At 44.9% G+C, this 14,930-nt stretch overlaps 1 protein-coding gene across 1 annotated transcript in view; it reads left to right on the top strand.

The window, feature by feature from the left end:
• Positions 1-14,930, top strand: part of cntn4 (contactin 4) — a gene marked incomplete at its 5' end in the record, with an annotated part of 104,325 nt that overhangs the window by 67,195 nt on the left and 22,200 nt on the right. Inside the window, one exon of the mRNA XM_079748698.1 lies at positions 13,529-13,656. Coding sequence (XP_079604824.1) covers positions 13,529-13,656 — 128 coding nt within the window. The remainder of the gene's footprint in view (positions 1-13,528; positions 13,657-14,930) is intronic.

The raw sequence follows: 14,930 nt of genomic DNA, 5'->3' as shown, positions 1-14,930 counted from the left end.
TGGGCCATTTGTAGTTCCAGCGATACATTACAGCCGTATTAATTACATATATTTGGCCCTAACCCACCTGGAATGCTGTTGGCTGCATTGCTGCTAATTAAATGAAAATCATCCCCAGGGCTGGAGTGAAGCAGTGCGTTGGTCAAGCTTTCTGCCGGGCAGCCAACAAATCCCATGTCTACATTCTAGAATGGTGGAATGCCCAGAATTCTACAACATGCTGATAAACCGATCATTTCACAATAAAAGTCTTGCATTCACTGCACTCAATCACTCAATCAGCCGTTATTTCTCACGGTCCTACGACCAAAAGTGTGGTCACAGTATTTGACAGTAGCCCCGCCATAGACGACGGGGCATAAACGGATGACATTGCCAGCTCCGTGCTGTCCCTGTTACAGATGAGCAGCGTAACCAGACCAAGTAAGCATCTTCCGTCACAGAGTCGTTCGTAATCACATTATTTATTTACACTGTTTTGCACGAGTGTGTGCGAGGTGCCTGGCGGGTGGGGGGGTTGGTGGAGGCCTGACATCTGCTGTACCTCGTTTGGTTTCACTGATGAGTCGAGTTTACCAAACGGTCTCAAAAAATGAAAACGGGACGAGAAAAAGTCGATCAGCACATACGCACTTTGTCCGCGGTTTTGCTATGGAAGATGAATAGCCCTAATTGCTTTAGTGCTCTGCAGTGGCTTTCGCAGGACAGGGGAGAGGGGAGGAGGGGGATCAGGGACGGGGAAAGGGTGTTGGGGGGGGGGGGGGGGGGGGGACTTTGTCACCGGCTGGGTAATCCATCTTCATAGCTGCAGTGGGCCAGTTGGAGGGGAGGGTGGAGAGGGAGGAGAGGGGGATGGGGGGGATGTCTTATCTACCCCAGACAACCCTGCGGGGACTGGGGTTTCGATGACATCAGCGGTATCAAAGCAGCTGAGAGAGCAGCGCACGTCTGGCTGATGAGCCTGCGAGCGCCACACGGTTTACCCCCTCCGGAAAACAGAAATATATAAATAAAGAAATAAATAACAGCTTTTCAATATGTCACTAGCAGGCTGCAGATCAGGTTCGACAGGATGATACTAGCCCTCGCTTCCCAGAAATACACAACACGCACACGGATTCATGCACTCACGTACACATGGGAACTCACACGGACACACCTGTGTGTCTGTGTGAGTTGATGCAGGATTTGGAGGACAGGATGTCCTCAAAAAAACACCCGTTTACCCAGAAGAGTGTTTAACTCCGAGTGGTAGAGTTATTCCGTTGTGTAGCAGGTCTTGCTGGTAGTCGATACACAAAGAGCTCCTTTATTGTTGGGTAGCATTTATTATTTCCGATGCGTTCTTTTTTGATTAATTGAATAACACTTTTATTACCGTTTGCGGTTCATTTAGCAGTGGAGACATTTAGACATTTGCAATACTACCTTAATATATAGACTGCCTATGTAAAGTATTTATAAAAAAAAGTGAATTTTAACAGTAAAACACAGGTGGAGGAAGTGCCTGCAAGAAATTTATGATATTGTCAAATGTCAAATTGTCAAACAAGGAATTGCAAGCAATTTTCTAGTAATTTAGGATTGCTGCTTCAAAAATGTACAATAGACACTTGACAGTAGCTTAGATTCTCTTGTCTAGTTAATTTCCAAATAAGCGCAGAGGTTGGCTACTACTTAAATTGATTTATTGTTGTCCTTCTCCTTTCTACGGAACTTGCGAGGGATAGCTCTGAAGTGTCTACAGATGTACTCCTAATACATATACAATATATTTTGTAAAATACAAAATATTCTGCTGAAACAAGCAATCACGGCCAGGCATAAATACACCCAGCAGTGTTCAACAATCAGTCACAAAGCCACAGTTGGACTCCAGCGTAGACTGTGAATCAATCAGGGACAATTCCCAATAGACTGACAAAGAAAACGCCTTGTGTGTTTCTTGGTTCATTTGTTTGTTTGCTTATTTGTTCTCTGGCTGCCCCCGCCTCCCCCATTAAGGACATGTACTGTATTCAAAAGTGACAGAATATGCTGTGGAGGGAATGCGGTCTCCCGTTCTAAGAATCAACAATAATTAGATGCATTTGTCGTAGATCTTTTTCCAGAGGTAGCTGTCGATTAGAGCAATCATGACTCTCAGATTGGAAGGGCTTTGCAAGACTAAATGTTGTCCAGCGTAGAAATATGTAGATCACAGAGGATTAAAACCTCCTAAAATGTTCCTTTTTCATACCAAACTTTTCACTATTCAATATGCATGTGTCTAGTTATCCTGTAATTCCCCTCATGCAAATGTTGAAATGTTGAATTCAAAGAGTTGTAAATGTGACCAGTCAGAACACATATGGTGTCTATACATGGTGAGGGGTCATTTGACCTAAACGTTCTACAGCACATTTGCCAAACTGAGGAGTTCAGAGATTATGAACCAAGGGCCAAGAAGACAGAAGAGCTCTCATTCTTAAAACGTGTAGGCCAAGCACAGGGTGAATCACCCACAATCTAGCTCGATGTCTCACAGGAAAGTATCTGGCAAAAGTGATCTTATACTTTCTTAAATCTTAAACAACTTCATGAGCCATTGAAATCGAAATTTGATAAGGCGATAAGCCCAATTGTCAAAAAAAATACTTTCATCTTGTGAATGAGCAGGTGTGCGGTTGAACTGTGTTGTGGTTCCCTAAACACCAACAACACAGCACTTAAGGATTGGAAACCCGGGCTGAACCACTCATACTTCCAGCTAAACAAGAGGATTTTGGACAAAAACTAATTGCAAGTTAAACTTCTGCACGGTCCAGACTTCATTCCTTATTCAGTTGACAAGCATGGCTTTGGGTTGCATTTCAGAGTGCACGAATACTGAATACCTCCGACAAGCCATTACAGCCTTTATAACAGAGATATGTTTTATATCCGTCTTCCCTCGTGGATGACACTAGTCTAGCCAATTTTTGTGTTGAAGATCAAATAAGATAGATTATTTCACTTAGGTTTCGTCCTCAGAGCTCAAGGTTAAACTCTCTGAACACCTGTTTGTGTATCCCGAGACTCTATCGAATCCACCCCACCGATCTGACAGCCCAGTGACCTTAATAACACTTTTAAAATGCCAGGAATTCCTCCCGCAGAAGGCCAATAAAATGAAAATAAGAAACTGCCCTGCAGCCGGCTTCAATAGACTCTAGGGGATCGGTTTGAGAGGAGGGACGTTTTCATTTCTAATCAAAAGAGATGTATCCCCAGGTTTGGGGGGAAAAAAGGAAAAGTCAGGCTAGACGTTGCTCCAGGAAGAGTACATTGGATCCGACTCCCTGGACGGCCGTCTCCAGTGCTGGCTGTGTTGTGTTTGTTGTCCACAGCACGGCATCATCACGTTGTTAGTTAACAGCGCTGCTGCGTCTGGCTCCCACCGACCACATCAGGAGTCGATGTGGTTGTAGAGCCGCATCAAGATGTTTTCAACAATTTCACAGGGCAAAAATGGATGTCATGGTTTCTTTACATATGGCCGATCATTAAAGCTGGATTTGCAACAGTAGCCATATGCAAACCTTAAAGGAGCTCTAAGGAACGTGGTTGCCAATATTTAAACATCCACTTACTTTCAAAGTAAAAAGACAATTCAAAATTAATTCATTATTTTATATGTAGCTAACGTACATTAAGCTCAATCCAAGCTGATGAAACAGAGTAAGCAAACAAAAAGGGGCCACAATGATTGAATGTAGTCTTGGGGTGAAACCAGCGGTTAATTTGAGCAGGATCCTGCCGGAACAAGATCCGGCACCTCTTAATTTTGACCTCCCTATGTTCTGGAACTTATTTGGGCAGATGAACCAGATGGAACCTATTATAAAAAAATAAAAACATGTTTAAAATAAAATAATAATATGCATATATTAATTTACAGAACAAATCCCAAGAATTTTATATTGTTTATTAAGATTTAACGTAATTTGAAGAGTCTGAGATCTGTTGACGCACTGAAAAGCTGGGCCAACAAACCACGCCCGACACTTATGAAATTTGTCGCATCTGAGGAGCAAGCAGAGAGAAAAAAACGGTTACCATGCATGACCAGATGCGTGTGCGCCACGCACATGTTAATAGAAATTAGAAATATCACAGAGCAGGATTGTGAACGTTTACAATATCTCATGTCAATTTACAATCGGCAAAATGTGTCAGCGTTGGCCGACTAACTCTTTTTAATTAGGATATTGATCCTGCGTACCTGCTCTTTGCAACGGAATTTGTTTAACATATAAAACCATTTAATTGAACATTAAAACAGATATTTTCGTTTTTAAATAAATATTTCGAAATGAAAATTCATGTTTCCCGCAGTGTGCCTCTCTGGTATTGAGCGGGTCTGCAGGATCGCACTCTGCACTCTCACGATGGTGGCCCTCCATCGTGATATCTGTCAGCCATCACATCGATGACATCGTCCATCGGCACAACCCTAGTAGGCAGTGTATTTTTTTTTTGTTCCATTACCTCTAACCCCCGTACTAAGTCGCCAGATCCACCCCCCTTCTGCGTTCCGGGACCTCCCACTTTACAAATGAAGCACTGGGTGAAACCTGTGCTTCTCACTCATGGAGGCAAGCTGAAAATGTAGAAAGCCCTATAGCTCCAGCAGCAACACTGTGAGCCCTGCTGCTCGTTCTGTCCTTCTTTATGCACGGTCAGAGCGACTAAGTATGGCCGTCACGTAAACCCAGAGATGTCTGCTGAAGTCCTCCACATTTATGGCCCCATCTGTACTACCACACTTATTAAGGAAAGAGCGAGAAAGAGCGAGAGAGTGGAAGAGATAGAGAGAGAAAAAGCACAAGAGAGAGTGCGAGAGAGAGAAAGACGGAGAGGGAGAGAGCTGAAAACCTCAGGAGGTATGGCTGCTGACTTTGTATTCATTTAGCGTACCCAGAGCCCTTTGCTATGTTTCCACGGTGCCTTTTGTGGCGCATGCTCTTCCGTTTCTTTAGCAGAGTATAATAAGCGTCTCTGGGCTTCCTTTTTATACAGACCCAAATTAATCATAGGCGTGGCAACAGGTGTATTAATAAAGGTGATAGGACATTCTGGGGAAAAGGAAATACTATCCCCGACACTCCCAATGATATAACTAGTGTAGTTACCGAATGCACGTTTTATACACATATGTAGATATTGTGCTTGAATGTCACTTCAGATTTCTGCCTGATCAAATCACTAATTTCCTCATTCCCCACTAATTGAACATCTGCTTGTGAAGTCCCAGCTCTCTGGAAAGGCTGGGGATGGCACACCACAGCAGCCATGAATACTAAAAGCGTAGGGGCCCACAGCTACAGTCTGCCATTTTGCCTCTGTGACTGTGGACCTTTACTACAAACTGCCTGCTGCTGCTGCGCTTTATTTTGGTTCCCGCCAAAAGTGGTTGGTGGCCGGCACAGCCGCATGAAGTAGAACACAGCCCATGGTCGCCCTCCGAAGGCCAGGCTCAGAGGCCCTGCCAGGGAATCCTTGTGTCTCTAGCCCAAAACAATAAAACACACGACACGTTTTGTTTGGAATCCAGAGAAAGCAAATGCCCCAAATGTTTCCGCTCATGCATCGGTAGTACAAATGAATGGAGAAAAACCAGAGGGAGGCGGAGAGAGAAACACAGAGTCAAGCTTTGAGGGAAATCACTTTTAAATAGAAATTATGTCTGATGTACTGCAACTGCAAATCTGCGTTTGAAATCATTGCCTGATTGTAATACACGTTGGGCTGTCATACGACTTTCCACCAGAGATAAGATGTATTGGCCTTCCTGTGTCAATCAAGATACAGTGGATTAATTGATTTAGATTTTTTATTTGGAGACCAGGATAATGTTTAATATATCAATGAACCCCCCAGGTGCTGAGGCTATGCATCCCATGCATCTCAATTCACCCGGAGGATGACAGGGAATGTTTAAGTCTCAAAGAGCCTGTCCTTGGAGTAGTTTCATGTTAGTTATTTCTACCATACCGATATTCTATTTTTTTATATCTGCTTTTCAAATTAGATGTATATAATTAGTCTGAATTTGGAGAAAGGATATTCTTGAGGATAGGGTGAATAAGAGGCTGTGTAATGAAGTCTTATTGGATAAAAGTGTCTATGTCACAACATCTTAAATTGGTAACTTAATTATATTTAGTACTGTATTTTCATCAAATCATGATTCATATAAATATAATAAAAAATGTCATTATTTAGTTAAATATGTTTACTGCAGGGTACATTTGACAGCATTAACCCACCAAAAAACAGCCCTTCCAAACAAGGCAGTAGAGAGTTGGGAGATGCTGGCTGGATTAGGTCAGAATCCCTCCACCCGTGGCTGCATCTCGTGTCCTCCTCACCGGATTATTTTTATCTGGGAGACCACAGCCGATATCATTTTTCAAAGTAAGAATCCGCCAGTGCAGCATGTGTAATCTATCTTAGTTCCTCTGACAGTCTCCTCAGGAACATGTGTGTGCTTCTTATTCCGGGAGGGGTTCCTCATCACGCTTACTCGCACACACACACAAACACACAAACACACACACACACACACACACACACACACACACACACACACACACACACACACACACACACACACGTGAGCGGACACGCACACACACATACGGATCAGTACATGTCGAGCTCATGGACCGAAAGGACATAAACCAGCAGGACAGTATTTTGTGATTAGGGGAATTGTACACACAACCCCCATAAATCCAGTCCCCCCCCCTTTCCCCCATCCCCCCTCCAGCCCTAACCCACTACACAATTACCAAAATGGCCGCAATGAATTCCAACTGTCAGGAATTATAGTGTTCTATGTCATTCTACTTCTTTACTTCAGATAAAAAGAAAAGGACGTCAACACTTACATACTACACAGCAATCATCCAGGGATGTTGACCCAGTGAGATATCTATTATATTGTATCCTAACCTCCTGTGGGTTTTGTGTTGTTTTGGTAAAACGCCTTCCTTAGATGTTTATTTAATGGTTTTTTTTGTGACTGGGGCCATTCGGTAAAGCTGAAAAGCTGTTTCAGTTAGCTGACTAGAACACCAAAGCATGCTAACCATGTATTATGTACCTCCTATACATTATTCCTGTACATTATTTTTTCACCCCGTGTATGATTATATACCATTTGATGTAGATCACAGATTACGCTGGCTGAATGCAGACCTACAATGACTCATTACCAAACGGCCCAGGAATCTATTCCAGGAGTATTCAGCCTTTATATCCTCGTATCCACCTCATAAGCATCACCCATTCAATGCACTTGTGTGTCACTCAATCTCAAGGAAAGTAGAGAGCGGAAAACTTTATGAGAACTATCATAGCCATTGTATGTTCTTTGATTGTTCTTAACACGAGGATAACAGAAACAAACGCGAGAACGCAATCCCTCTGCCCGAGTGGTAGCTATTGAATCTGTGCCCCGCCACACCTCCCGCAGTCTCCTCTCTCTCTCCCGGCTGTGAGTTTTATACAGCACATGCAGGCTTTAATGCTGCTCCAATGCCCCTGGAGACAAGTGTCAACATGCACTAAACCAAAAGGAAAAAGTCATTTTAGGTAGCGCCCGCCACCCGCTACAGCTGTGGACAGTTTAACCGAGGAGGAAGAAAAAAACCGCTGCATTTCCAAGAGCAAAGAATGCCTTTGATAAGAGCGGCGGGGGAGACTAAAGTGCTTATTTACTGTCACTCATACTTTATCATTGTATTTCCTGCATGCTCAAACGCTGCGGTGGCGGCCGCTGCATGCACCGATGGCCATGAATGCCCTTGTTATGCCTCGACTGGGGTTTTGACTGAAGGCTGCAAATAGTCCCTGTCAGGTGCAGGGGTTCTGCCTTTTGAAGACGTGACGGGCGGTTATTGTCGCTAAGGTACTATGGTTCGCCACAGCATCAGCCCTGATTGAGCGTGAACTGCAAGCTGATATGTGGGGAAAAGGCTTTTAACAGTGGGGGGTGGAATAGAGGGGGCGGGGCGGTTGATGGTGCGCTTTCTATTGGTTACCGGATCTGCTCATTCCTTCCAACCCTCCCCCCAGAAGGATGGTTCTGGGTTCAAGCCTCAATGTCCGCAGTCTCCTCCCTTGAATGTCCCGAACTCTTAGCTGCTCCAGGCAACACTTCCAGATAAAAAATACATATGGATAAAAGTGCATGCTAAATGGCTGTGATAGTCGTTCCTTTCTGAACCGGTTTCAAACAGGACAGGACGCAGCGCTTTAAACTGAACACTGCAGAACACTTCCAAATTTCCAATTAGCGTTAATCTTCATCTATCATGCGAGCATACGGAATAATCGCCTTGATCATTTGCCGCGGCTAATGATCCTTGAGACAAGCTGAAAATCCTTGGGAGAGGTCTGAGCATGCCAGAAATCAATATCAATTACACCTGTATTGGAGAATTGTCAAAAGCAAATGCCCAGGTGTGCCTATTTTAGCCCTCGTCAGCCAATCGTTCTTTTGTTGTTGTTGTCGGATAACGACAGCCCCCCCGCCTCCCACCACAATTTATTTTAAATGTGATCACACCTGCTAACACAGCCTCTAATTGACCGTTAACCTTGATGGGGACAGTTTATGAGAAGAATGGCACGCACATTAGTTTTATCACAGAGCAGCGGGACAAAAACTCCCCAGAAATACAGCATTTTGCCGTCTCATAGGATCTGATCCAATAAGTTGAAAACCCAGCAGTGGTACTGCATTTCTTTGCCGTCGGAAAATTACCTTGACAGAGGTGGTGGAACCAATTCCGAATGATTTCAGATGAATTACGTTAATGATTATTTTAGGGGAAGTAACATTGAAAATTGAACCAATTTTAATTTCAATGAAGCGTTTGTTTATTGTTTTTTAAAAATGTCTCGGGTGTGCACCACATTTTGCAGCTAACAGGGATAGCTGGGCTCCGAGGCATGCGGATAGCGCATGGCAGGGTTTGATTTACGCTGCCACGGACACAGCCGTTGTTGTTCCACCACCACAGGAACCTCCTCAGGACAAACACACAGACTGTTCCGCCTTTTCCTTCTTTATACTCCATGGGCTGAAGCTCTGTTCCACCAATTGTTCCAGTTCTTGGGATGTGATGACCTGGTAAAACTGACCACCACAACGCCATCACCAAAACCCCCCCTCCCCCCAACCACCATCGCTGTCTTTTCCTCCTACTCACAAGCCACCACTTTATTACTGCTCCCGGACAGCAGTCAGCAACACATTTATTTATGTTTCAATCCCAATTAAGAAGCAGCACCTGCGGGCAGGTCTTTTAACGGTCAGTAAGTTCATAGCGTAATGCGGCACCTCGCACCAGACACATAAAAAAGCACAGGGCACGATAGCTGGAGCGTTATAGGTCAGCATGGGGGTTTGGAGTCCTTTGTTGTGTTGAGTATCAAGTCAAACTGATGTTTTGAGAACTGCACTGCGAGCTGTGTGCAGTCAGGCAACACTGCGAGTCCTAACCTGAAACTAATTATTTGGTGAAATTTGCCATAAGCTTTTGATGGCCTTCTACTCTCTCCCCTTCTGTGAGCCTCATGGCTGAGTAATTTCACTGATATAATCTTAACCCCCTATTTTTGAAGTCCTGTTTTATTTACTGTGGTAATCAGGCGGAGAACTGCATTGGCATGCTGGCTCCTGCAGTCAAGCCTGCTACTCGGTGGTTAGCGATAGAGTGGGCTCTGTGTGAACGCTGAATGGCTCTGTGTTTACAAATAGGCCCTGCGAATTATGATGTGATTTGCCACGATGCGTCTTGTTTATACAGTGATTATTTCATGAGTATACCTCAGTTCTTTAATGTTGACAGCAAGGTTATACCGAACCAGCCCGGGCTGGTGTTGATTCTGCCGTCACTGTTCAATCGATACGCATAAATTCATCCTCACTCAGTAGTTTGCTGCTGCGCCTTTAAAAAAAAAAAAAGCCACATTGTCTATTTCTTTCTGTGACTTATTAAGGTGACAGCTTGTTTCCCCCAACGCCCCCCCCCCCCCCGCCCCTCCCAAAATCTACCCTTCATCAAGCAGATCAAAGACAATACACATTGTTAGAAAAAGATCAGAAGGATCCTTTCCAGCGGCAATGCGATAGCGAGGATGCTATCAGAGGAGGTGGCTGGCACGCTATGCTAACGGCGGCTCAAATGGGACATGAGGAACTGACACGACAACAAGCCGCCGTTATTCCAGAGCAGGAGCCCTGATTATCTTTACTACTTTCATCTAGTCACACAAAAAACCCTGTGAAAATCAGCACAATTCCGTCCCACTCCTCCAGCCGGAGTACTTCGATCCCATCACTTCCCGAAGAAATAAAGACCCAGCCTTGTCCTTGCAGCTTGGTGATTTACACAGATGCGCCCGGGCAGTCCAGCCATGTTCCGAACGACGTTCCCCCCTCTTTGGAGAGCTGTTGCGCGTCGCCGCGAGACACGCCGCCAACATGAGGAAAAAAAACTACAGCGGCACTTGGTGCTTATCTCGACCGTGAATTATTGATACCTGCCTGTCCTCTCTCCTCCTCTCTCCTCCTCTCTGCTCCTCTCTCTCCCGCTCTCTCTTCTCAGGATAGAAGTGCACACTGTCTCCAGAGATAATGGGAAACCGTGCAGACATTTTGTCTGGGCCGTGGCGGCAAGGGAAGAGCAGACAGGGTGGTGCTGGTGGTGCTGGTGGTGGCAGTGTGTGCGTTGGAGGGTGGTGCTAGTGGTGGTCGCTGGCTCAGCGGTGGGGGTCCGCCGTCCATCTGTTGGCACCGCTGAGCTTCCTGCGGGTCTGTCTCTTCTCACTCCCGTCAGTTGCGATGCCCAACACGACGGCTGCTAACGTAAAGCCAATTGCACCCTATTTAACCTTTTACTTCTCTCTTCTATTTATACATAAAGTCGGAAGCCAATGCCTCCTTATTCGCCACACACACACACGCACGCACACACACACACACACATACACACTAACACATACAAAGGGAAGAAACTGCCATAAATGACCCAGAATGCCTGGGGATCCAAGTGGAAGAGGGGGCACCCAGGGATGTGTGTGTGTATGTGTGTGTGTGTGTGTGTGTGGGGGGGGGGGGGGGGGGTGTATGTGTGTGTGTGTGTGGGGGCAGGTTCTCCTTTACAGAGACCCTGCTCCTCCGCCTGCATGATGGGGGTGGAAGTGAGGCACCTGATCTCTGGTCTTTTGGTCCCCCGAGGATGAGCCTGGGAGGGGGAATGATGGGGGGCGGTACAAGAATGAAGGGCCCAGATGCAGGTATTCAGTTATATTGAAACATTACTGTGAGCCTCACTTTTGTTTGGTAACAAATGAGGTCAGAGCTTGTTCCAGTAACCCTTTTAAAACAACACGTTGGCGTTGTTTGTTTTACGTGCCTATGTGTGGAAAACAGTTTGTTTGACAATTGTACGCCTATAATTCTTCAATCCTAACTCTCTCACTTCTTTGCAAACGCAAGCTTCTGGCTCAGAGTTTCAAGTGGCTTAGAGCATAGCTCAAACTTTAAATAACCTAAATTAACCTAAATGTGACACACAGTTTCTTGAGAGTAACTTTCTAAGTAATGAATGAGCTTAACCAACTCCGCTAAGCGAAGCTTGAGAAAGTGCAATGGAAAGTACACTGAGTGGAAGTACTATTGCTACACAGGAAGTGATGTCGTTGTTGTTATCACTTGTCACTGGTTTCTGTTGCTTTTGGGATTGCTCTGGCCCTGTCTACACATGTGTAGCTCTTTGGTTTGTGGTCAGTGCTGGGTTTGGCAGAACGTTCGACTCGGCCACAGCATTGCTCCCATGACTGGACTTGTCGTCGTTTCTTCACATGAGGGTTAACCCCAGGCCTTCCCCTGGTTTTGCTTAGCCAAATACTCTCCACATCATACTTTGCATTCGGCCACTGTGCTCACCCTGATCAAAAACTTTTACGACACTGACGACACTGACTGACTGTGTCAATTGAAGGAAGCTATTAGATGCACCCCCCCCCCCCCCCCATGACCCACTTGGACTTGAGGCTGGAGGCATTATCAAACACAGCGTTATCCAAATCTACTGAATCTGTGTCTCACAAGGAAACCCATGGCGGTGTATTGCTGTATTTTTACCTGCTGCTCTTTACATACATCTACGGATATTGGTGAAATGTGTGTGTGTGTGTGTGCGTGTGTGTGTGTGTGTGTGTGTGTGTGTGTGTGTGCGTGTGCATCTGTGTCTGGGCATGCATGGGTCCATCCATGAGCCTCTACAAAACCTGCGAGTTGCAATTACTGTACATGCGAGTGTCAGAATATGGAAAAAAGCTCAAAGCTCACCGTTTCTCGTTTCACCATCAAAGGGGAAAGAGATATCTCCCTTTCCCATAATTATGCAGCCGACTCTGTGTAGAACACCCGGCGCCTTCAAACGAACTCCACGGACAAATCCGTTTGCTTTGCTGCTTGACGGCGGCCGAGAGCGCACCGCTCAGAGGTGAAAGAGCTCACACACGCTTCTTCACCGCATGGCGTGGCAGACTCAGCCTTCCACCTATTTACAGTTTGCAGATTCAGCAGAGCATCTCAGATAATTAAAATTCTGCATGATTTGATGAGTAAGACCACTCACTCTTGATCCCTTATGCCGTACCCTTCCCCTCCCTCGTCTGGCCTTGTTCAAGGTCCGCGGTTTTCATTGTCGCTTGCTGTTTTTTGTTTGAAAATGTCAGGGTTCTGTTGTTAAAGCGTTTTTGACCTTTTTTGTTTGAGTGCGAGTGGCCATTCTAAAGGGCACAGAGAAGACTGCATCCGAATTAGGTATAAGAAATTAATCAGCCCTTCAAAATAAAATAAATCAATGCCTCATCATTGTCTGCTGCAAGGAAAGAAAACCTAATTGGAATCATTGGGAAATGGTCCAACCTCTATATTACCCAAAAAGGACGTAATGAAACAGAAACGTTTGGATTAAATACAGATTCAGAGAATACTGCAAGGCCCTATACTCAAAGCTTTACCAGGCAGGTAACAGGGAGTTAATGATAATTATTGAGTTTTTATAATAATATAATTATTAATAATAATTATTGAGTTTTTAGTTTTTATAATGATAATAAGAATCCAATAGAAAAAATGTGTATGTATAGTATACCCTGTTTGTATTACAATCAATATATCAAATATTTGGACTGTTTGAAATGCAGGGTTGGAATTGCATGGCAAATATTTTGAATGTTTGTAATACAGTATTTTCAAAAAATAACAGTTGTTATTTCTGTGTTGAAGTTCAAATTCAGGTTGTATTTTTCCAACATAACTTTATAGTCCTACAACCAGGAGTGGAATTATTTTGTGCCTATGCTGCCGACCTCTTCCAAATCATACAAAAAAGAAATGTAGGAATGTAACGTAAAAGAAAATGAAGTTGAAATAAATGAAGAAAGAAAAAATGTTTCTGTTTTCTCCTTTCCTCAGGGTTTCCATCCTGGAAAACGGTAATCTTCGGATCTGGAACGCGACCAAAGTGGATGCCGGCGTTTACACCTGCCTGGCCACAAACCAGTTTGGTGTCGCCAGCAGTTTTGGGAGTGTCACAGTTAAAGGTAATCCCTCTCCTACGAAGGCTCTAGTTTAAGATGACACCATGGCTGATCTATGGCATCCCATGCACACTTGCAGCATATATTTCATATTCCATGTGGTTTTAAGACACAGGGGCTGGATAATGTTGTGGTTCGGGCTTCTGCGTTGGATCCCCGACGTCTGCACTCTACCCTAGCCGCCCTAGCCCCCTCAAGAAAAAAATCAAATATGCACAAATATGCTCACACTTTGGATTAAAGTGTCTGCCAACAAGGACTCTCTCGACAAGATGAAACAGACAGCGTTCTTTTGTTGTTTTCCTGCCCTCTCTTTCTGAAATAATCAACTCTGAGCAAGTTGAGGTCATGGGAAGTGATTTTACCACCCCTCTTATGGTAATTGGCACTTGTATTGCGTTTTCTTGAGTCATTTTGTCTTGAGTGGGAGTCGTCGTCGTTGTTAGAGGCTGTTTTTGAAGATGGTGAAAACAAACAAAAAGAAACGGCAAGGAGACGCTCTCTCGTTTGATCAATTATCAATGCGGATGGGGGGACTGTTTTTTGTCTTGCTCTCTGCATTGATCACAATTACTCTTGGGGTTCCGTTCCTTCCTCACCGCTTTGCTGTTGAAACAGAAAAAAGCCCTTGTTTGCGTTTGTGGGCCAATCTGAAGGGGCGGACCCAGGGGGATTGCCCTCTGGCGCCCTGATGTATTATACATGATTAACAATGAATGAAGTGTGTGTCTTTGCTTGCCATTTGTTCCTACCGTGTGCGTGACTCTTTCTGCTGGTGACATGCCCCCTCTCACCTCCTCTCCGAGCCAATGTTGGGGGTCGGACGTGCGCTGACATATTCACAGACCCCTACTCTCACTGTGACCCCTGTTTGCCTGGATGGTTAATTTGCGAGGGTTGGGGGGGGGGGGGGGTTCCCCCAATATGCCACGACCTTTCCCCCTCCCCCCCAGAGGTTGGCCTTTGTGGATCTATAGAATTATTGATCCTTCTTCATATTGGCTTGAGGGAGGGAAAAGGAGCCTGGGACAAGAACAAAAAAGATTAAGTTCATGCCTCATATTTCAAAAGGTTTGCCAATCGATTTACATGCACAGTATATTTCAATACGCTCCAGTGGTTTCTGCAATCGAACCCTGCGGGGTCGGAGTTCAAGGAGCGCTCAACAGCCCACGCATTTGCCCATGCAACTGGGAGGCCGGTTTACCACACGCCTGGGTACACCCATTTGGCATATGTACAAGTACACAGTCTATCTTTACGCTCCTGTAATATGG

Source organism: Pollachius pollachius (assembly GCF_949987615.1).
Source record: "Pollachius pollachius genome assembly, chromosome: 12".
Lineage (NCBI taxonomy): Eukaryota > Metazoa > Chordata > Actinopteri > Gadiformes > Gadidae > Pollachius > Pollachius pollachius.
Note: the sequence above shows the minus strand (reverse complement) of the source record. Positions and strands in the feature narration are given on the sequence as shown.